Source organism: Ascaphus truei, chromosome 14, assembly GCF_040206685.1.
Source record: "Ascaphus truei isolate aAscTru1 chromosome 14, aAscTru1.hap1, whole genome shotgun sequence".
NCBI lineage: Eukaryota > Metazoa > Chordata > Amphibia > Anura > Ascaphidae > Ascaphus > Ascaphus truei.
The window spans coordinates 36085239-36108766 of record NC_134496.1 but is presented as its reverse complement, the minus strand read 5'-3'; the positions used below and the strand labels follow the sequence as shown (position 1 = coordinate 36108766).

The 23528-nt window shown below is 43.7% G+C and overlaps 2 protein-coding genes across 7 annotated transcripts in view; one reads left to right on the top strand and one right to left on the bottom strand.

Moving 5' to 3' along the window:
- Positions 1-12888, bottom strand: part of MED12L (mediator complex subunit 12L) — a 280612-nt gene extending 267724 nt beyond the window's left edge. For 3 of the 4 annotated variants that reach the window (XM_075570445.1, XM_075570448.1, XM_075570447.1), the window contains exons 1-2: positions 12567-12888; positions 9969-10183 (exon numbers count right to left, since the gene is read on the bottom strand). In XM_075570445.1, coding sequence (XP_075426560.1) covers positions 9969-10067 — 99 coding nt within the window. In that variant the 5' untranslated portion in view covers positions 10068-10183; positions 12567-12888. The remainder of the gene's footprint in view (positions 1-9968; positions 10184-12566) is intronic. The other variant, XM_075570446.1, reaches the window with a different exon arrangement.
- A 5569-nt stretch (positions 12889-18457) lies between these two features.
- Positions 18458-23528, top strand: part of LOC142465955 (clarin-1-like) — a 52991-nt gene continuing 47920 nt past the window's right edge. For 2 of the 3 annotated variants that reach the window (XM_075570442.1, XM_075570441.1), the window contains exon 1: positions 18458-19052. In XM_075570442.1, the coding sequence (XP_075426557.1) occupies positions 18797-19052 (256 nt within the window). In that variant the 5' untranslated portion in view covers positions 18458-18796. The remainder of the gene's footprint in view (positions 19053-23528) is intronic. The other variant, XM_075570444.1, reaches the window with a different exon arrangement.

Below are 23528 nucleotides of genomic sequence, written 5' to 3'. Positions count from 1 at the left end.
AATGTATCTGATCTCAGACGCGCTATTAGAGAGGGTTGGGGTTCCTTACAATGCATCTATCGGGCAAAAATATTATATCAAATCAACCAATGAAAATTGAAATCTGAGTAAAATGCTATTAGAATGAACCAGAGTTCCACAGATATCAATACTCACTCTAAATCACTACAAATATTGTAGATAGAAGCAATAAAGCAAAAATTGGTCAATGAATACACAACTTCTTCATGTAACAGAAACAGAGATTAGTACTGCAGCGGTCCTGCTGCAGAATAATCAATTGGCTCCCAAAAGGTATTGATCAATTAGCAACTATGTTGTTTACTTACATAAATAATACTCAGGGAATTGCATAACTTCTCTACTGCAAAAGGTAACAAAGAGAATAGGACAAAAAAGAGAGAGGCAGGTTTGTGCACTCACCAATATCAGTCAAACAAATTCAATACAGAAACAAGATTGTCAATCACTCTGGAAGCGACAGAGTCTTCTAGTGCACCCCACTACTGAACCCCAGTCTTCAAGCCCCCCCCCCCCCTCCCCAACAGGTCAGAGTTTCAGGATATCCCAGCTTCAGCACAGGTGACTCAATCAGAGGCTCAATGGAAGACTGAGCCTCTGATTGAGCCATCTGTGCTGAAGCTGGGATATCCTGAAAACCTGACCTGGTGGGGTGGGCTTGAGCCCCCCTGATCCAGTGCTGAATAGTAAAATCAATGACTGGGAAAGCTACTCATGGACCAGATCCGAAATGGTTCAATGTATTAGTATATTGGAAATGATCTGAGATTTTATATTTAAGAAAAAAAAGGAGAGGGTTGAACTATAATACAGCACCATCATTTTTAGATCATTCTATAAACATAAATCAGTTTTCCCGTTATAAAAAAAAAAGGAATAATAATCTCGAGACATTAGCCATTGTAATAAATTATCCAAATGCAGAGTTATAATTTGCACATGGCTAATAATACTTATGATTACAATGTGTTTTTGTTTCATGCGTTTGTGGAAAAGCCAAGGCTAATAACCTTACAAAGTGGTTTTCCATTGTTACAATCAATACCAATATATATGCATTAGAAATGACAATCCATGTGATCGTTGCATTCAGGCTTCCCTGGTTAACAAAATCTAACAGTAAGGTGATTTGTGCATATTAAATGACCTACATGCCCTTAAATCAGGGGTGCGCAAACTTTCGCACCCCCCCCCCCGTCTCCGCTCCCCCTTGCCTACGCCCCTCCCCCCCTCCTTACCTGCTCTCGGGCTCCACGCGTCATATGACGCGTTGCCATTTGACCCCGCTGTGTTATTCGATGCTGCGTTGTCATGGCGACACGTCAGGGAAGCGCCAGCTGAGAGCAGGTAAGTGAAGTTGCAGAGGCCTCGCGCCTCCCCCGGCATTTAATTTAAATGCCTGGGGGGAAAGCGCGGGGGCTCTGCAACCTTGCACCCCCCTTAGAAAATCTCACGCCCCCCCCTGGGGTGTGCGCCACCCAGTTTGCGCTGCCTTTAATGCACCTTTTTAAAATGCTCTGCAAATAATACATTCCGTGTTCTTTTTCTAGATATGTGCGTATAATAGGTTTCCATGACATTTGAACAGCTCACACAATGGTTTTTATCAAACTCGGTTATATTGAAAGACACAAAATTCATAAATAGCCCCGTGAATTTAGCTTTTAAGAATACATACATACCCCCCCCCCCCCGCCTCTGTAGATTTAATAGAGTTAAAAGGGGTGTTAATGGTGAGCAATGGATGCTAAGCTCCACCCTATGGTGGCACAGAGGTACTGTATCACAAGAGGTATAAAAAGGAGGGAGCGAGTTCCAGGGTGGCAGGGAGGCTTAAAGCTGCAGTTCAGTCAATATCCTGCATGTGTGTTTTTTTTAATAAATCAGTTCTGTAGTAAGAAAAAATACTTTTTGCATTTTCTGTTTTAAAACAACAACTTTGAAAGACCAATTTTCTTGTATTCTATTTTAACAAGCATTTGCTAAAGCACTGCCCCTTCATGTCCTGTCACAAACCCTGGCACACCCCTTTGTTAGCCCTGCCCTCCCTCTAGCACATGTCAGTGCAGGAGTGCTCATGAATATTCATGAGCTTCCACTGACGGACTGAAGCAGAATATAAACAGATCCCTTCACTAATTATGTCACCAAATTTCGCCTATTAATACATGGAGAACGAATTGACCGGCAGCTATACAGTTCTTTAGGTAATTAGAGATTGCCCACATGAAAGTATTGAAGTAAAAAAATAAATAAAAAAAAAAATTTAAAAAAAAAGACTGAACTGCAGCTTTAACTCTGGCGCCCAACGTGGGGCTGGGCAAACAAGAAGAATGGTTTATGTTTCGCTCATTTTTGAAGCTTTTAGAGCGCAGTTTGTCTTTTGTAAACTGTAATATACTTTTCCGTTTTTGTAAAAAAAAAAAAAAAAAATAGAAGTTTATGATAACGGCCGTCAATGGGCAGTTGCCCGAGTTTCCCGTCTAGACAAAATGTCGCCCCGCCAAGGAAAGCGCGCAACTGCGAGATAAGAACATTTTTAAAATGGCGGTGAGTAAAGTCGCGGATTCGCTGGACTGTTTGAAACAAACATGGAACTTGTTTATAAAGGAGCTTTGTGTGTCATTGCGAGTCATTTAACTGTATAGTAATTAGGTGAATGTCAATGCACAGTGTGAGTGATCAAGCCACAACAATCAACCAAACATTTTAGGCTGAAAAATCCTTACTGCATTCACCTCATTACTCGATTATTAAGCATGCGTGATTTTTCCCAATACTTATTCCACGTTAAAAGCTGCATTTCCTGAGGTCCAATTCTGCTTAAGAATTGCAAAAAAACCTTTTCATTTCAGTTGACCCTGCTCAGTTTCAATCCAATACCTATTGGTAACTAAATAGTTAAAATAGATATACTGTTCTGTATTGTGCTTTTATTATATAATTCATCAGTAAATTGATTTGCATTTTGACAATTGGATTCTGGCTGTTTTTTTTTACTTTCTCTGTTCCAATATACTGTACAGACTGGTCTTTCTTTAAGAGCAGTGTGTGTGTGTGTGTGCGTGTGTTGTGTGTTGTGTGTGTGTTTGTGTGTGTGTTGTGTGTTGTGTGTTGTGCGTGTAACATTTTTTCACCTTCACTCTCAGCAGATTAATTTTTATGTGTGATTTAACACTCAATATATTCACAATTTGTATTTGTTCACTTTGCCATTGCACTCATTAACCCCGAGCACGTTTTATATAATTTTTGCATATTACATTTATGCAATAGTTATACTTATATTAACTTTATTTATATTTAAGTTTTATATATCCACTTTTAGATTTATTATTGCTATATTAGCACACTTCACATTTTTTATACAATGGAAGCAGTAGAGTATTCTAATATTACTCACATAGCTATACTATCTAATCGAGAATATTTAATGGTTTTCCAAGTTTAATAGAATGTGTGCAGGATGTACTATAAGCAATCAGCATGAGAGAGGTGTGCTTGATTGTTACAGCTTGTGCATGTGCCAAGTGTCTGAGACAAAAAAAAAGTGTCATATACCATATGCTCAGTATGTGTATGGTTTAAACTATTGTTCTAAAAGTATCTGCTGAACATGTAGATGCAGTATTAATTGCTATATGTTAAATACTATGCCCGGGTGGCTAAGTATGAATATTGAGAGAAACATATATTACACGGTCATGATATATTGAACATTTAGGATGTGTACATGTAAATATCCAAATGTCACCCATTGCACATTTATAGAATGTTGGGACTAAATTGGGTTTAGTTAGAGGAGAGTGTAACCCCCTCCCCGCCCCCCTCTGTGGGTTTACTAGAGTAATACAAGGGGTTAATGGTGAGCAATGGATGGTAAGCTCCACCCTGTGGTGACACAGAGGTACTGCTGCGGCCAAGTTTATTCGAGCATTTGCCCGTTCTTGGCCGCAGCAGTAGCCTGGCGCGCGCCCGAGTGTGACGGGCGCGTGCCGAAGCAGCGGAAGAGCGCCCTCCTATCGGGGCGCTCTCCCTACCGCTACCGGGTCCGCCGGGTCCCCCGGAACCCCCTGCCGCCGTCCTGCAGATCGCGGGACACCAGGGCTCCCTCGGGGAGCCCTGGACGCGCGTGCAGGGGGCGCAGGCTCCCGAAGACGCGTGACCGCGCGTCTATGACGCGCGGCACGCCGAGGGGCAGCCACAAGCAAGCTGGGAAATATCCCGGCTTGCGGTACCGGCCACACTTTAATAAAGTGTGTCGGTAGTGTACTATGTCACAAGAGGTATAAAAAAAGGAGAGCGTTCCAAAAAGAGGTACCAGGGTGGCAGGGATGGATAGATATATAAAAAAATACAAAGAATTGAGGTGCACAGCAAAGTGAGAAAAAGCTGGACGTGAAACTCCGAGATAAACATAATTTATTAGGCTCTGTGAGCAAACATGTAAAAGGGAAGTCTTCTGACGCGTTTCACACCTAAGTAGGTGTTTTCTCTCTTGATGAAGCACCTACACAGGTCTGAAACTTACCTTTTACATGTTTGCTCACAGAGCCTAATAAATGATTCTTTATCTCGGAGCTTCAGGTCCAGCTTTGTCTCACTTTTGCTGTGCACCTCCATTCTTTAAATTGTGTGTCTGCCTTCGCTAGCCAGCAGGAAGTGCACACATCAGGAACAACTTACCAGGACTTCAATTGTGTGTTACCGTAACACACTTGTGTAAAAGCACTGAGCCAGGAGGATATTGATCTTTCCAGTGGGACCCTCGGGGATGCTGCTGTGAGGTTGGTTACGGAGGATTCACTTGCCGATGCGTTCCCCTTTACCCGCCCCCACCCCGCGTTACCCTTTACCCCCCTCCCCCCACATATATGGGCACAACAGATGCTGATCTCTAATAGACCCATTAATCACCTTGGGATTCCTGTGAATATCCTTTCCACTAACAGCCTCGATTTACATATATTGGAGTCTGCTGCAAGGTTTTTTGATGCACGGGATCTGGGACTGGTTTTCACCAATATTCACTCAGAAAAAAAAATATATAAAATAAGAATGTTTGTGTTTGAGCCGAAATTTTGATGTGTTAAATAAAATCACCATATAGTTTTTTTTTCTTCTTCTTTTCGAAGACATACAAGGGCCCGATTCTTTCCATCTGTGTCCATTTACTTTTTCAGTAGCACCCAGGCAGGCTAATGTTTTGGATCTGCTGCATTAACATACATACTGTACACACACACACACACACACACACACACACACACACACACACACACACACACACACACATGGGATAGGTGCACCAAAAATTGGCAAAATTACCCTACTCCAGAGGGTAGCCAAAATGTTGAACCAATAAGAATTTTTTTCGCAATTTTCATTGTAACTGCCCTTTTATGATATATACCATTTTTTTTAAAATTATTTTAGAAGCACTATAAAGATACAAAATTGGTGTATAATTAGAGGTAAATGTGTGCCCAATTTATTTGCCTTTTGCTCTATTTTAATTGCAGGGTTTTTACACTGACTACGGTAAAAAGAAGCCTCAACCCTAAAATAAACAGAAGGGCTGTCTGAGTGGTGCCCACAGGGAGAGGGGCGGCGGGGGCAGAGGGGGGGTGGGGTAATAGTCCCAAGAGCTTCTAAGGTGAGGAACAATGAAGAGATAAGAGCTGTTCCCCTGGGGTCGTCCCTCCCTCCCCTCCCAGTCTCTTCTGACACAGGCGTAAACTGGCATTTAGGAAAAAGTCTCAGGACTAGAAGCAAACGCTTCTTCAATTCACCCTCTTTCCATCACAATTCCTTCTTACACTAAACGGTTATGTACACAGGTGAATTGTTAATCCAACCAGTCTCATCAGGAAATAGATCAAGTAAAGAAGATAAACGGAAAAGCTTTTGAATTACTATGGGAGACATTAAATGTGTAAACATATTCCACCCAATAAACATGCCTCTGCCATGGAGTTCAGGTGGAGGGATTTCCCCTTTAAAGAAAAAAAAAAAAGAAAAAAGAAGAAGGATGGCTTAATAGGTGCACAGACAGGCAAAAGCTATAGAGAGTTCTCTAGAATAAGTGGTGAGGGGGGAGAGCAGGTGAACGAAACAATAAACAAGTCCCACATCAATTATAATGAACGAGAATCACGAGTGAATCCCTTATAATTACCTATTTTTAAAACATAACTATAAGGTGGTTTCACATTCTAATCACTGTGACGGCCATGTTTACCTCCTAAAACCCAGCGAAACTAGATGTTGTATGTATGACGTATGTATATATGTATGTTGCCATCCATGTACACAGGGCTTTGCACTACACGACGCAATATTTTACCACAATGGGAATAAGCGCTTCTGACATAAAACAATAAGAAACGGTGTCCCTACCCCGAAGAGCTTACAATCTAAGCGATTGTACACACCAACCTTCGTATCCCCCTTTTCCCCTTGTTTCCACTTACTGTTTCTTATAGATCGCAAGCTCCTTGGGGCAGCGCCCTCCTTACACACTGTAACAATGCGAGTTAATGTTTGTCATCTTATTGTTTTGTCGTCCTCCAACCCTATTATACTGCGCTACGGAATATGTTGGCGCGTTATAAATAAAGTGATGCTAACGATAGTAATAATGTTGTATAAAAGACAAGTGACCTGCAGTCATATTGCTTCTAGCAAGAAGTCAATCCTGGTTCTTGTAGCAAATAATCAATTTAGAAATGTCGCACAATCACACTGCTGTCCGCCTCACATCAACCTCAAAGAACAGAAATGAGCGTGTACCCCTCATTATCAGTAACACTCCCTAAGGCTGAGTCCATAGAGGGGGAAGCCGTGCTCCTCTGCGCTAAAGCTGAGGCTTGCCTGCTCGGTCAGGAGCGATTCCAAGGACTGGCAGGCGAGCCAGCGTGCGCGATCGGGAGGCGGGGGAGGCGGGGCAGTGACGTCGCTGGGCCAATAGCCTGCGAAGCGCCAACGTCATAACATCGACGTCATGCCGCTGCTTCAAGCTGATTGGATGTTTTCAGCCGACAGCGCGCTGAGAAACAGGTTCTGCCGTCGGCTGAAAATCCCAGCGCCTCAGCACACCTGCGGACGCTCGCGGGAGACCCCTCTTAAGACATCCTCATAGAGGATGACGGGGATCATCGCGGACCGTCCGCGCGGCTCCCCCCCTCTATGGATGTAGCCCTAGAGCCGCGAAGGCTAAAAAACACATATCAGTGAGATCATGTCCGGCACGGTCATATACTGGCTCTGGACTCTACTAAAGGGAGCAATGTAGCAGCCATATAGCGAGGTTCATACACTAGGACTCTTTAGCACCCCTTTACTCCCGGGCTTGCTAAAGCTTCGCCCCCCTCTTGTGGATCTGGGTCTAAGGGCCTTATTCCATAGTCGGTTGCAGCCGTTGTCATCTAAAATGATCCAAACAGCCACATCGAACAATAATATGGGGCACGAGAGAGCTGGGCTGGCATTATATGATCATTTTGTAAAGCCACATTAAACCGGCAGTGTATAGAATTGTCTCCTAGGAGATAGAGGAGAGCAGGCGGTGATAAAGTATGCTGTATACTTCTGACTTTGGTTTTGAAGCTGAGAGCTGCTTAGAGGAACAATCCAAGTGGGCCATATTATTTTTACATTTTACATGGAGTTGAAGCGGGGGGTCGCCGGAGTTGAACCCGGTAATAAAGATGGCTGGGAATATTAAGTATTTTAAAGAATCTGGTACTTCAGGGGTTAAGGTGGCTACAGTTTGACTTAAAAATACAATGAAATTGTTTGTATGGCCTGCCAGACCAGGCCTGTGTTGTATGGGACTGATACAAATCTATAGAAGGGCATTTGTTTTGCCAGAGACGAGATTAAATTATGGCTCTTCTGACACTCAAGCAAACAGGACACTTTTAAAGATAAAGATACTTTCAAAGCATTCCTGGAAGGGTTCCACAGAGCGCCAAGGGGCGCGACTAACCCTACCGTTAAAGCAGGGGTGGGGAACCTTTTTTCTGCCAAGGGCCATTTTGGATATTTATAACATCGTTCGCGGGCCATACAGACACAGGCAGGCACACAGGCAGGCACACAGGCACACAGATCCCCCCCCTACCTCTGGTAGTTGCTGCTGCTGCTGGGGGATCGTGTAGGGCGGCTGCTGGGGTAAGTGCGGGGACTTCTGCAGGGGAAGAACGGTGACTGCTGGGGCTAGTACAGTGGCTGCCTCCCGATCAGGCGCGCGGCGGCCATTTAAAAAAAAATTAGCGTGACCCCGGTTATAGCAGTTGCCTTAGCAGGGCCAGACCAAATGATTTCGGGGGCCTTGTACGGCCCTCGAGCCTGACGTTCCCCACCCCTGCGTTAAAGGGATATAAAATATACCACTCTGGGAAAAACCTTTGACATTTGGTAAAGTATAAAATGTCTACTTATGTTTTTATCCTTTTATTCTAAAGAAACTGTTCTGTATTTATTGTAACTGTATGTTCTTGTACATAGTCTTTTTTCTGTAATCTAAGGCAGGGAGCGCAATCTTTTTCCCCTGCGCCCCCCTGCCGGCTGTCCTGCCCCCCTCCCTCCTGCTTACCTTGGCTCCCGGCGTCTGGGCGGCATGATGTCACGTTGCCATAGCAACGCGAAGTCACATGACCCCGCGCCCATGGCGACGCATCTCCAGATGCCGGCTGAACCACGGTAAGTAAGGTTTACAGAAGCCTTCGCCGTTTCCCCGGCACTTAATTAAGTGCCTTCGGGAAGCGCGCGGGGCCTCTGTAAACCCCGCGTCCCCCGCAGTTAATCTCGCGCCCCCCCCAGATCTAAGGCACTGTGTGAGTGTGTGTGTGTTTGTGTGTGTGTGTATAGGAGGGGGGTGCTCTTCTCTATAGTGTAGAGCAGTGAATGTGAGTTAGTTCTGTTTGGGATAGTGATCAGAGAAGAATGTTCTTCTGGAAGAGATGCCACAGTATACTGAAACTTCAGAGAGGTCTTCTGCTAGAGAAGTGACTGAGGCCTAGTCCAAGAAGGGATAGGGTACAGTGATAATGATCCAGTGAATGTACTACCAATACTACTGCCAATAAACCTGTGTCAAAGCTGGTGTAGTCCTTGAAGCATGGTAACCACTGAAGGAAGGAAGTGTCCATGAGGAGCATCCTGAAACCCCAGGATCATCTTGGACTAGAGACGCTGACCACCGAGGAAACCACCGCAAACCTGTCCTGATACTCCCCACACCACCGCGGATATCTCCGGCCTTCTGTTTGCCTCACAAGTATGACCACAGCAGCCACAGAATACACCGGTAGGAAGACCCAGAGGGTGGGGGAAAGAGGACTACACCAAAGGGTTCCAAGCTTTAACACGCCTTCCTCCCAATGATTTGAATGGGAGTAAAGGTCTGATAAATCTCATCACCCTTTCGTGGATCTTGGCCTCGGTGTGTTGTGAGATTTTAAGTTTAAGGAAACAGAGATCCCATCGTTGTACAGCTTGTTTGGGAAGAAACAGATCAAGAACACACACAATGAATTTACACTTACACAGTAAGCGCTTTGCAGAAGGTACTTCTTACTCCCCTTACGTGGAAGTATTATGCCCTAATCCTTGCATTATTCGTCCCTGTATTATATCATGGATGATATCTCTTAAGCCCTGGGTACATCGTCGGTGCTATATACATTACAATCAAATCTCCACAAGGTGGCCAAAAAGCTACATCTTTTCATGTTCATACTCAGCATATTTGCAACTCATTCTTTAATAATTATTACATTTATTTGTAATGAAAATCTGTTAATATGGGACACAAAACACCAGCACCTATTGTGCATGTATCTGGCCATCCAAATCCCCCTACCTATAGACAGACCCTGGGTAATATGCAGTTTCTTTAGCTTTCTCCAATTGGAAGAAGACATAAAAGGTTTTCGTTTTACCTCTTTCTGTTTGGGGTCCTGCGGGTAGACATCAGGTGGTCCAAGTCGTGGTCGTTTGAGAGGTCTCTGTTCATAGCTAAGAAGCCCCAAGGCAGCCATAATCTTTCATGATAGCCTGTGATAGAGTGAAAGCAAGGTGTAATTCTGCAGCTTCCGCAGCAGAAGGAGCAGGTCTCTGCAGACAGGAGGGCCTTGCAACAGCAGGACACCGTGCTCTGTAAACACACAAGACATGGGGCTCCATGGATCAAAGGCAAAATGTTGGCGCAAAGTCGTTATCTTGATGCAACTCGCGCTGAAATATACCCGCGCCAGGCAGCGGCTATGTATTCATCCAAGTTGCTCCATTTACCTGCGGCTAGATGAAGGATTTATGGAGCAAGTGGGAGGAGTTAGGGTGGATCCCTGTCTTAAAAAAAAATGTGCGGCGTGCGTTACTTTTCTGCGTTGGTTTCCTCCGTCACCTCGAAGGTGGCGCAAGTCTTTTTTTTGGGGCCGCAGAATGAGCGCAGCATGCGCCAAATACCAAAGCGGTAGAAATACACAGCATAAATATCGCGTTGCAGACCAAGAAAAATGCAATTTTTTTCACGCAACTGCGTCCGAGCACACGCAGCTCTTCATACATAGAGCCCAAAAGAACTAGTTCCCCACTCATCATAGAACAGCTATGAAACAAGCGACGCTGGGCGCGCTTTGTATTATTTCTTGAGCATACTAACATATGATACCATGCCATGGTTTCAGTGTCTAGAGTCTAGAACGCACCAGATTACATTTTAACCGTTGCAGTGGGGAGCATTGGGTTGCCCAACTCTGGCACTTAAAAGGATTTAAGAAAATGCATCAATCTTCCACGGGTTGCACTCCAGTGAAAACCAATGCTTCCAGACACATAAGCTACACATATAGTACTTGTGTGTCCACTGATGCTGGGAATAAAAGTGACTGTGGTCAAGAGTGAGCATTGACAGGGCTGGATTTTATGAAGAGTATGGTCATATGAATAACATAAGTCCACACAAATAATATTTCTTAATAAGTGATGTTATAGAATAAGAGCGGATATATTGAAGCATTTGGGGCACTATTACAGATTTGGGGCACTCCAACACCCATGAGGTTAGCTTACCATGATTGACATCTCATATCTAAAGTCAGCCCAATGTCTCTATAGATTTAATGCTATCTAACCATAAATTGTGAACTCCCATAAGGGCTATAAAAGTTCTGATTTGAAGTTTATATGGCTGTCAGTAAGTAGGATTCTGGGTTGGAGCACATGGCTTATGTGCTTCATCAGCTTAGGAGACGCGTCTGAACTACACTTTACCAATCTCACAAGAAATAAGAAAAAAGGTACATTCAACTAAAAATCCCCCCAACCTCTGTGGGGGATTGAACAGCATTACAATGTCCTCCAGCATTGAAGACGTTAAATAGAGGTCACACATCAGCTCACAAGTTCCTAATTAGTACATCATACACTGTGCTCCAAGTGGTTTCACTGTATCTGATTTCAAGAAATGTTACTTATGTAAAAAAGTGGGGCAAAGCTCTTACTTTACAACTTTTATTATATATGTTCTTTAAAAAAAAACAAATTACAGAAAGAGCATATTTCAAATAAACCCCCTTTCCCTTTGCAGAGTTGTAAATACAAAAAAGTAGTCGTACACTGGGTTGGTTGGAAAAAATAAATAAGTGGTAAGTATTTACCCCCTAAATGTATCACACTTCTGATCATAAAATACTTTGGAAACTGGACAGCGACGTGCATCTTTCTCATTGTCTAATACAGACGCCAAGTACCTATTACAGGAACAAAATCATCATCAAAACACAAACCTTTTCATTTGATCATATAGAGCAGGGGAGGCCAACTCCGGTCCTCAAGGGTCACCAACAGGTCAGGTTTCAGGATATCCCTGCTTCAGCACAGGTAGCACAATCAGTGGCCACTGATTGAACCACCTGTGCTGAAGTAGGGATATCGCAGTCAACGACTGAGCCACCTGTGCTGAAGCAGGGACATCCTGAAAACCTGACCCGTTGGTGGCCCTTGAGGACTGGAGTTTCCCACCCCTGCTCTAGATCAATGGCTGTCAAATGTCGCCCGCTTGGAGTGAGCCTCCCTCGCTGCACACCCCGCTCATTCAGCATCCATCCACAGACTTACAGACACTCGGTTCTTCTTCAGAGCAGAATTTATTCCATCAAAACGTAACAATCACACAAATACAAAACCGGCCTTCTTTGAGCTGCGGGTCCTTGCCAGCTATTTTTACGCTGTGCCAAGCACGGCGATTAGATCTGCATCGTCGCTTGCGATTACATACGCGCTCTTTAACCCCTTTCAGCACCTAAAGGGGTTAAAATATACATTCCACCTCCCCCCCATTCGGCAATGGTATCATTCTAGCAGTTTTCTTTCTGCGGTTGCTATGAGGATATTTAACTCCTGCATGAAACTACTTAGGCAGCAACCCACTGATTCCTTGCATACTTGTGTTCACATGCAGTAAAGAATTTGAACCTGGCCTGCCTTAGAAGAGGAGGAATCCTTATCAGATCCCCTTCCCCACAGAGGCAGATTACCTGTTGGTGTCACCGGTAATGTGGAAGGGGCTGGTGATGATGCAGACACTCCAGGGCTGTTGTAGCTTTCATCCCTTAGTGCATCGACACAGACAGATGCTGCTGTGTGATGGGGAGGGGGGGGGTCGCTGGCAGCTGATATTGAGCTGTCAGTGCACAGTACAGGTCTGTGCTGCAGGCAGCCTTCTCTGGGTGAGATCCAGCGAGTGCTGCAGTGCCTGCTCCTGGCTTTGCTGATCAAACCACCATGCACTTGCTCCTCCAGCTGCTGCTGCTGCTGATCACACAGGCTGACGTCTGTCAGGCTACCGGCTCCCAACCCACCGCACAGCTGGCAACGTCACAGGGAAATTAAAGGGGAAGGGATAAGCATTCCTGTCGGCAAAACCATGCACTGCTGGAGTATGCCTGTGGGAATGCTTGAGGGGTGTTTTTTTTTTTATTAAAGCTGCAGTTCACACTGCCGTTTAAAAAAAAAATTCTCATTCAATATGTGCATTAATATAATCTGCACACTGACAAGTGATTAGCTAAGCTGCAGATCAATCTGTTCTCCTGTAATCGATTGCTTGCTCTGGGCTATTTAATTTAGTTCTTGCACAGCATTTTGGGAAATGTAGTTCCTGGAATATGATTGACTAGACAATTGCTAGATACAATTGGTGCACTGCTAGAGAGTGAGCGGGGCTCAAGAGGCAGAGCCTGTCAGAAGGGGAAGGGGGCTGTCTCTTTAGAAATGCTTCCTACATTAGAAACATTAAAAATGTCTTTAAAACATTTTTTTTTAAATGCTACAAGTATTTTCTTAAAGTACAGAACTGATTTATTATAAAAAAAAACAAAAAAAAAACACATGTAGGATATTGCTTGTGCTGCTGCTCTAACACACTGTCTGGATTGAATAGGGATCTTATTCCTGATTTCCTGAGAGCTACAATATATTTGTTCCATAAGAACGAGAAAGGCAAGCAACCTTCCCCCTCCACCTAAAATAAATGATACATTTGCAAATGGAAAGGTTGCGGTGTTATTGCCTGTGTTATATCACTGATCCGCCTCGGTGGCAGAGAGGCCGTTGGCAAGGAAAGAGTTAACTAAGAGGACATTAGGTTTTAGAGCAGCAGAACGGGCTGCAATGCGTTTTAAATTGATATAAAAAAAATGTAATTACAGGATGGAAGCAGGGGGTCTATGGAGCTGAACTGTGTTTATTTCAGCTTCGGGGACCCCCTGCTTCCAGAGATACTTACCTCTATAATGGGGGGCCGGTATCTCTGTGCAGTTTAAATGTCCCGGTCACACGGGCGAATTAGGAAGCCGCAGCGGATGACATCACGGCTGCCTATTAGCCCGCGTGACGTAGGACATTTCAACGCCGCCATTATGTTAGGCACATTTTCTCTAACTGCAAAGGTACCGGCACCGCTACGGAAGTATTTCTGAAAGCAGGGGGTCCCCGGAGCTGAAATGTACACCGTTCAGCTCCGGAGACCCCCTGCTTCAATCCTGTAATTAAAAAAAAAATGAGTTCCTCTGTCAAGGGGGGATACAGGAGCTTACCAGGAAGTGAGCATCTCCTATCAACGCACCATACATGCATTTTATTATAAGCACAGAACATTTTACCAATAAAAACACTTGTGTTGCCAGATTTACTTTTAAATACTACTATGCACAAGAAACAGAAGTAGTACTCTCTTCCCTGTAACCCGCTGATCATTCATTGGTCTTTGAGCTGAAGGTTCTGAGCTTCAACCAATGGCGGACGGGCAGTGGAGTGCTCCCCTGCTCTAGCTCATGGGCAGAAATAGGTGCAATAGGTACGCCTGGTCTTAACCTTTTCAGTGCCCTTAAAGCGTACCACAAAGACCATGGGCAAATGGACGTTTCCTGTATCTGGAAACGGACCAGGTCACGTGATCGCTCCCGGAAGAATCACATGACGTGTCAATGCCGGGGGTCCATTAGCACACTGCTGCACTGAAAAGGTTATTAGAGACTATATGGGGGGAGGGGAAAGGGTGAGATGCACCAGGGTTCATTAGGATTATTACTATGATAAACTAAAGGAGGATTTGAAGAATAAGATTTGAATAGATTGTTATGATATATAAAAGGTAATAATGCCAACTTCCCCTCCCCCTCCTATCCTTTTTCATTTCTGTATCCCATCTCTCTCCTGATCCCTTATTTATTTTTATTCTTATTTATTTTTGTTTTAAACATTTCAATAAAATTAACAGTAAAACTTGAAAAAAATAAATAAAAAAAAGTTAATAGGTACAGGATGTAAAAAAATAGGTATAACACCTGCTAAATAGTTACAGATGGAGGGCGTGTCCATACCGTTACACTCATCTAAAGCCACTTTAAAGCAGCATTACAGGTTTCATTTAAAAAAAATGTAATTACCGGTTTGAAGCAGGGTGTTAATTTCAGCTTCGGGGACCCCCTGTTTCCAGAGATACTTAGCTCGGTAGGGGTGCCGGTATCTATGCAGTTGTGCGCCTAACAAAATGCCGGCGTTTAAATGTCCCGCATCACGCGGGGCCAATAGGAAGTCGTGATGTCATCTAGTGCAGCTTGCTATTGTCCCGCGTGACCGGGTGCTTTAAACTGCACAGAGATGGCCGCTCCCCTGCACAGGTCTGCATCTCTTGAAGCAGGGGGTCCCCGCAGCTGAAATCAACACGGCTCAGCTCCGGAGACCCCTGCTTCTATCCTGTAATAAGAACATGAAACTTGTGTTGCTGCTTTAATAAAAATGCTCGGGCCAATTTTGAGGAATTACTCTTCTCACTGCAAAATGCGTTGCAAAAACAGCACCAGATTTATATTTGAAAAAAAAAACATCCCGCAGAAAGTAAGTGGATTTCTTTGCTTTGATAAACTTAGTGTTGTTTACTTTCACCTGTGTGGCAGCTGGAGACTTGAAGCCATTAATGACACTTTGCTTGAATTCAGGAACACATGGGAGCATATTTACGGGGAAGGGGGGGGGGTGCTCTGCCATAGGACATCTTTCAGTGTTGGCAGAACACTGTTGGCATTGTAAAAGGGCCGGCTGGCAGAGTGTCAGCCAGCACCGGCTGGCAGAGTGTCAGCCAGCACCGCCTGGCAGAGTGTCAGCCAGCACCGGAAGGGGATGCTTTGGCATTGCCACCACCTTACAGCAAGGGAGATAATGTATTTTATTTTATTATATTTTTTAAATATGTACAATGCACAGATGCTATAAACACACCAAAAACGTGGGATATTAGGTTTGTGAGCACCATTGTCTTGGTTCTATGTATCAATGATTACCATCACACCACTGTCTTGGTTCGCAGACTCCTTTACCAGAAAAAGAAGATAAGTGAAGCTTCTTATTCCCAGCCTTGGGGGACAAAACAATCACAAGAGATGTCTTCCCAAGTGGATATCGGACTTGATTGCTCTGCAACACGGTACACAAAAAGCTTTAGGACAACAGGTGCTTTTCCCAGCTGCAAAGCCAGCCAACCATGGAAATGGAAATGAGTACAGGGGAAGTTAAGGCAGCATCACCTTCAATGAACCAAACGGAGCACATGCAGTAATATTGCAGCAGAGAAAGATACTGCAATCGCTTAGTGCAGGGGTTCTCAAATACAGTCCTCAAGACACCCCAACAGGTCAGGTTTTCAAGATATCTCTGCTTCAGCACAAGTGGCTTCTGAGTCACTTGTGCTGAAGCTGGGATATCCTGAAAAGCTGAACTGTTGAGGGGGGTCTTGAGTAGAGATGGGCGGATTTTGATCCGCAGCGGATCGGCCGGTTCCTTTGGGCCGCGGATTTCAGCGGATCAATCTCAAAAAGGGCGATTTGGCGTTTTGCAGATTTTTTGTATTATTATTACCAATAGATTTCATGAATCCGTCGGTGGGTTCTACAAATCCGTCAATGTGTTGTGTCCACTGGAGGTTTTTGATTAATCCGTGCGGATTAACAACCGACCAAATCCATCTGCGGATTTTACACGGCGAAACGGAATTTGGGTTGAAAATGCGAGAAAATCCGGGAAATGGATTTGGGCGGATTCGCCCATCTCTTGTCTTGAGGACCGGAGTTGAGAACCTCCGGCTTTAGTACAACCTGTCCTCGGTTCTCTGAGAAGACAGATGTCATTTTATGAATCCAATGGAGTTAAACGTTATTAATGTAAAAATAGGAATTTCGGCTGTTGAACTGAAATGTCTTATTAAAATACGGTGTGCGTTATTTATTAATGCCTATGTTCAATTGCCATTAATTGCAAACTGTGTACACATCAGTACGTACAATACTGCTTAGCCGCATGAAGAGATTAAGGGATAAGTGTGTGTAATAATGAGTAGTTACATGTCGAGCTAAAGGGATTGTCTTCAAATCTCCATGTAAATACATATGAAAAGAGAACTCACTAATTAGACGGTTCACGTCATTCAACAGAAATTAGAATGAAGAAAATATATTAATATTCATGAATATATTAATAAATATATTACAGAATATCATTTACTCCATATATTATTTTACCAACTAATCCCCTAAAGCTATAATTATACCTACCCAGGGATTTTTTTACATGCTCCGTGGTGGTCTTCCTAAGCAAAAACAAACTTACTATTTTTTTTTAAAGATGAACCTCAGAGAAATTAGTTGGTCTTTTAAAACATTTTATATAAAAGAGACTTCAATTGGGATTTTAAGGCAAAAAATGTGCCAAATGGCCACTACGGAATATATAGAATTTACCCCAAAGCTGCCCGAGTAATTACACATCTGAGCTGTTTCAGAACTCATCCAGTTATTGAGAATAATTTCTACTTTCCAATCCCGGCTAGTGGAAATAATTGGTTACCATAATTCTTTTGATATCTCTGGTCTCTGGCTACTACAGGGATTAATACCCCAACAAGTAAGGATAGCTACTGATTAAAAAAAAAATCAACCTGGCAAACAAATATGTCATAAAAAGACAAAAACATATACAGTAGATGAAATTTCCCTGCACTTAATAAATTCTCCTACCAGTAAACCAAATGATATTCACAAACGTGTTGTAGGCACGATCTCTTGTTAATGACCATTCAAGTCAATGAGTATCACTGATGAGTAACGACTACAAAACCATCCAAAACCATCCTTAGAACCGCGGCACCTCCACTGAGATATGAACAATCACACAAAAAATGAATATTCTACTGTAAATTGTTATGATGACAGCTGTATGTATCCATAGTTTTATTCATGTAGTGTCAGATAACATATATGTGTAGTCTGGGATAATCAGAGTAATCATTCAGGCATTTGATTACAGGTAGTGGTGATTATCATATAGGGCAGGGCTCTTCAACTGGATGTATGTGAGCCATATCTCCTGCCCATGGAGGGCCTTGATGTGACCCTGCGATATTCCGTTTCTGGTTATTGCATAGCAGTTGCCTAAGCATCCAAGTGTACTCACTTGAAACTCCCTTGTAGTTTAAGGTAATGTACATGTATATGGTACAGATGTTATAAATTATTGTGTAATATTGAAATAATACTTTTTTCATGTGTCAAATTGCTCATGGCCTTTCTGCTCCTAAATCTTTTCTGATCTGGCCGTCTTGCAAAAACTAGTTGAATCTCCTGTATCAGGAGATTATAGACAGATACTTAATGCAAAAAAAAACAAAACGGAAAGCCTCCAGTGAATGCATACATAATAATTTCCATGGATAAGATGTATGGGTCTCTTAGGAAACCCCAAGAAGAAACTTGTATCTCCAATAGAGATTCAATTATAATGGGCGCCATGCCTGTTTCTGGAAATTTCAGCTCAGCCAATCAGGCAGACGGCAGCTTAGAAGAGAGGAGGCATTTATCAAGTTACACAGAGGTCCCATCTGTCACCCTGAGCCTTTGTGATCAAGTCAAAGAACAGAGATACACGATAACCGCTTGTCCTTTTGTTTTCTTGTATAGAATCATTACCCTTTTTGTCGTCATTTTTTAAATGAACAGAGAGATAATTGTGCAAAGGAGTAAATATCTACTGTACATCTCTTTTCTAAAAGGCTTTTTTCAATAGCCCAAAAGCAAATGGCAGACTTGCCTGTGTTGCACAGAGCTCCGATTTGGAAGCGATTTCCTTACGCCCATGTCATTGTGATGTTTTAGACCGGGTGCCTAGCTCATCGCCTTGACAGGTTTTGTGTGGCGTGAAGACGTTCTGTGCAGTCATGCCAAAGCAGCAGCAGAAGAAAGTTATGTTTTGCCTAGCCGGGGTATTAAGCTTTGCCTGTGCTCTTGGAATCGCGGCAGCTCTAGGGACTCAGCTTTGGATCAAAGGGACAATCCTGTGTAAAACTGGAGCCTTGTTGGTCAATGCAACAGGGGAAGAGCTGCAGAAGTTTATAGGGGAAATCCAATATGGCCTTTTCTATGGGCAGAGTGTGAGGCAATGTGGTCTCGGTGGGAGACCTTTGAAGTTTTCATGTAAGTATCCAGAACTTTATCAGCCTTTACATTAGTAGACCTGTAATTGTGAGTGTGGCTGTTGGAGGAAGAGTTGTGATAAAACAAAGGCAATATTGTATCAATTGTTGTGTATTTATAGTATAGTCTGCTGCAAAATAGGACAGAAAGCCTAACATAATCATCGACTATTTTCTACCTAATCTTGCACCTGAAAACTGCTAGTTTATTGAATCTTTATATACTCCATAATATGGAGGGAGAAATGCCTTTATCACACCATTCCTTCCAGTGCCCATATGCCCACGACATACTTGGAAACGAGAGGTAACTCTCAATGTATTATTTCCTGGTTAAACATTTTTATAAATAAAAAATAAATAAAAAAATCATATTTGAAATACGTAAAGAAATCATGTCAGTGTCCTAATGTTTAATGAATCACTTAGATTGTAAGCGCGTTGGGCAGAGACTTATTTTCCTATTGTTTCATTTCTGAAGCGCTTATTCCCGTTATATGTTATAATATGACGTCACGTGTATTACTGCTGGGAAGCGCGGTGTGCCTGAATGGTGCTATATAAATAAAGATATGTATATATACATTCTTATTTTAGTTTTACATCACTCTGCAATGCAAGAATATCGTGTTACAATTATAGAGCGTTTAAGACACAGAAGGGAAAGCTTTTGCCCTAAACGTCCTACAAAATAAGTACGCAACCAGGATTGTTTGCAGCAGGGAAACCCTCTGGTTTTATTATATGACCTTTATTATTAGACTTAGGATCAAATATTGAATTTCTCTAATAACTTGCAAGCCGATTTGGGAGGGACACAGGATTGGGGTATTTGTTTTATTTTAAGTCTAATGCTCCTTGTCTGTTTCACTTTTCTATGCTTATCAAATAAAAAAATATCATAACGTTACAATAATTGATTTGTCTGAAAACTCAATAAATGAAGGGGGGCTATTAGTTGAGGCTTTTGTTGCATACAGGCAATGCATTGTCAGCCAACAGCAGTGACGAAAGTTAAATACCCTAACTGTACATAGGGGAAATAAATAAATATTGGAATATAGACTATTGAGTACAGTATTGTGAACACAATTGCAATATTTGATGAGACAAGGTTATAAGGTGCACAAAGTAATCTGGAACACGTTCCCGGTATAAACAAACCATTGTAATATTACTGTCTACAGTAGGGCTGCTAAATTCCCCCCCCCCCCCAAACAAGTCAGGTTTTCAGGAAATCCCAGCTTCAGCACAGGTGGCTCAATCAGTCCCTGCTTCAGCTTAGGTGGTTCAATCAGAGCCTCTGATTGAGCCTCCTGTGTTGGAGCTGCGATATCCTGAAAACCTGACCTGTTGAGGACTGGAGTTGAGCACCCGTGGGCTACAGGACGATGTAAGCTTCCTAAAAAACAAACAAACAAAACGCGGCACCTTCTGCACGAAGGTAACGTGCCAGCCCATGGAACATTTTGTATTGTGATTTTAATTCTGTTTCCTTGCTAATTTAATGTTCAAGTTGTGTTGAACTCCCTCCCCCAAAAGTGCATTACCCAAAGTTTCTCACGTTTGCCGCAGATCTATTAGAGGTTTTACCATTACTCAGCCTGGCTATACAGAAACGAAATAAAAATGATAGCGATAGACACAGAACATCATACAGGCCAATATATGCGTCACATACTGGGACTGCCCCCAAATAGGTATGTATATATAGCTTTATATATAACGCCATCCAGGTACACGGCGCTTTACAGCAGTAATAAAAGTGACGTAATAGTATAACACATAATGAGAATAAGCGCTTCAGACATGAAACAATAGGAAAAGGAGTGCCAGCCCTCAAGAGCTTACAATCTAAGTGGTAATATTTACTATTGCTCCTGTTGCATATACACATTCCCCAAAAACTGTCACTGTTGCAAGATTGGCAACAACAACAAAAATGACATTTTGCATGGTATTTGCAAACTGATCTGAAAGGACATATGTTCCAAAATCCTCTCTTCATTCCCTATTCAACACACTGGAGAAGTTCCTTAAATCACCATTTTATATTTATTTGTGTGCATTTCCCAAAGCTGTTTTTATTTTTTAAATCTTCATTCAGGAGATAGAAGCGTTTTGAACGATTACTTGTCCGGGAGGTTAAAATGAATCTCTCTGCAGAGCCCAGTGCAGTGGGAAAGGTTACCATGGTAACCTCAGAAGCCAGAGATTGAGAAAATCATGATTTTTTACACAGAAGGCAAGATGCTAACGTTACAGGATTGCTGCTTTAATCCCAATCAGAAAGAAGCTTGTTTTGAGTTGATGCACAGCCCACTGAAAGCTTCATAACCCTTTTTTAAAGATGACTATTTGCTGTAGCATTCTGACGTGATTAGGATAAAGGATAAATAGGCCCAAGAACTGCACCTGTTGCCCTCTTAATAGCGGGTGGCAAACTCCAGTCCTCATGCGCCACCAACAGATCAGGTTTTAAGGATATCCCTGCTTCAGCACAGGTGGCTCAGTGCTTAAAACCTGACCTGTTGGTGGCCCTTGAGGACTGGTCTGGCCTCCCCTGGCTTCGATTGTTTAACAGCGGGTTATGTGATGAAACAGAAAGGAAAGGGGTCACTTTAATGTCTGATAAAGTGAAAAAGTAGGTTACTAGCTAAAAATAAAGGTACTTTGCTTCCACACTTTTGAACAGAAATTAAATAGAAATGTTCATTGTTTCCTTTCGTTTCTATGCTCACAAGCACGCGGGCGACTTCACCTTGTAATAAAGACCAGTTGTTCTCAGCGCCAAACCGGGCTGAATTATTTAGTGGGATTTTTAGTAACTTGCTTAACTAGAGCCACTCCCGGTGGTAACATTATATACACTGTAATATTAGTCTGATGTCAGGTCTGTAACAAATGAAACCAGCGTGCAAAACACATTGTAAATACCTTTTACACAGTAGAAAGGCACTGAAGCAAGAATTAAAAGATGATAAAATAAATAATAATAATAATAAGGGGGGAGGAGGAGGAGGGAGTGGGGGGAGGAGGAGGGAGTGGGGGGAGGAGGAGGGAGGGGGGAGGAGGAGGGAGGGGGGGAGGAGGAGGGAGGAGGGGGGGAGGAGGAGGGAGGAGGGGGGGGGGGAGGAGGAGGGAGGAGGGGGGGGGGAGGAGGAGGGGGGGAGGAGGGGGGGGAGGAGGTGGGAGGAGGGGGGGAAGGAGGAGGGAGGAGGGGGAAGGAGGAGGGAGGGGGGGGAGGAGGAGGGAGGGGGGGGAGGAGGAGGGAGGGGGGGGAGGAGGAGGGAGGGGGGGGAGGAGGAGGGAGGGGGGGGGGAGGAGGAGGGAGGGGGGGGAGGAGGAGGGAGGGGGGGAGGAGGAGGGAGGGGGGGGAGGAGGAGGGAGGGGGGGGAGGAGGAGGGAGGGGGGGGGAGGAGGAGGGAGGGGGGGAGGAGGAGGGAGGGGGGGGAGGAGGAGGGAGGGGGGGAGGAGGAGGGGGGGGAGGAGGAGGGGGGGGAGGAGGAGGGGGGGGAGGAGGAGGGAGGGGGGGAGGAGGAGGGAGGGGGGAGGGGAGGAGGAGGGAGGGGGGAGGGGGGGAGGAGGAGGGAGGGGGGAGGAGGAGGAGGGAGGGGGGGAGGAGGAGGGAGGGGGGAGGAGGAGGGAGGGAGGGGGGATGAGGAGGGGGGAGGAGGGAGGGGGGCAGGAGGAGAGGGGGGCAGGAGGAGAGGGGGGGGGGGGGGCGCAAACTCTGCGGCTCCCGGGCAGGGGGGAGCAGATCAAGAAGTTTGCGAACCCCTGTTTTAATGATTTCTTTAGTACTTTTTAAAATAGACTGTTGTTTAATTATTCTTAGATGTGAACAGATGGACATATTTAAGTGTACTTTGGTTTCTTGAGTCTATGCCCCCCAAAAAATAATTGAATGGATTGCATTAACCTATTTTATGAAAGATCTCTATTGCAAAGCAGCTCTTTCTACACATTCATAAAGAGCTTTATGCTTACGGGCTGCATTGGGTTAGGGAGTGAATGGAGGTCATTCATGTAGTGTGTGGTTGGCAAATCCATGGAGAATTCCCTGCCAAAAATATTCACTAAAACAACTTCTAACAGTTAGAAAGAAGAGTATTCTTGTAGATTAGTGAATAAGAGCTGCAATGCTACTTTTACACGATAAATATTGTAAATGACATACTGTAAAGGCTTTGTAGACTTTAACATGACATATTGAACACACGTCAGTCCAGACAGACGCCTGTGAAATAGGTTGTTATAATTTACAGTAGTACTAGACTTGTTCCCAACTGACCACTATATCGCTTTTAATTATAAAGGAATTTGCTCAGCCTGCAAACTCTGTTGTTGTGGGAAAAGCCATCTGCTTCAGCCGATTCCATCAATTTCTGGGTCAGCAGTTCGTTTTCACAAAGGTCAATGGCATTCATACAGAACACACAATTATTCATTATTGTGTACGGTGTTTTCTTCTTTT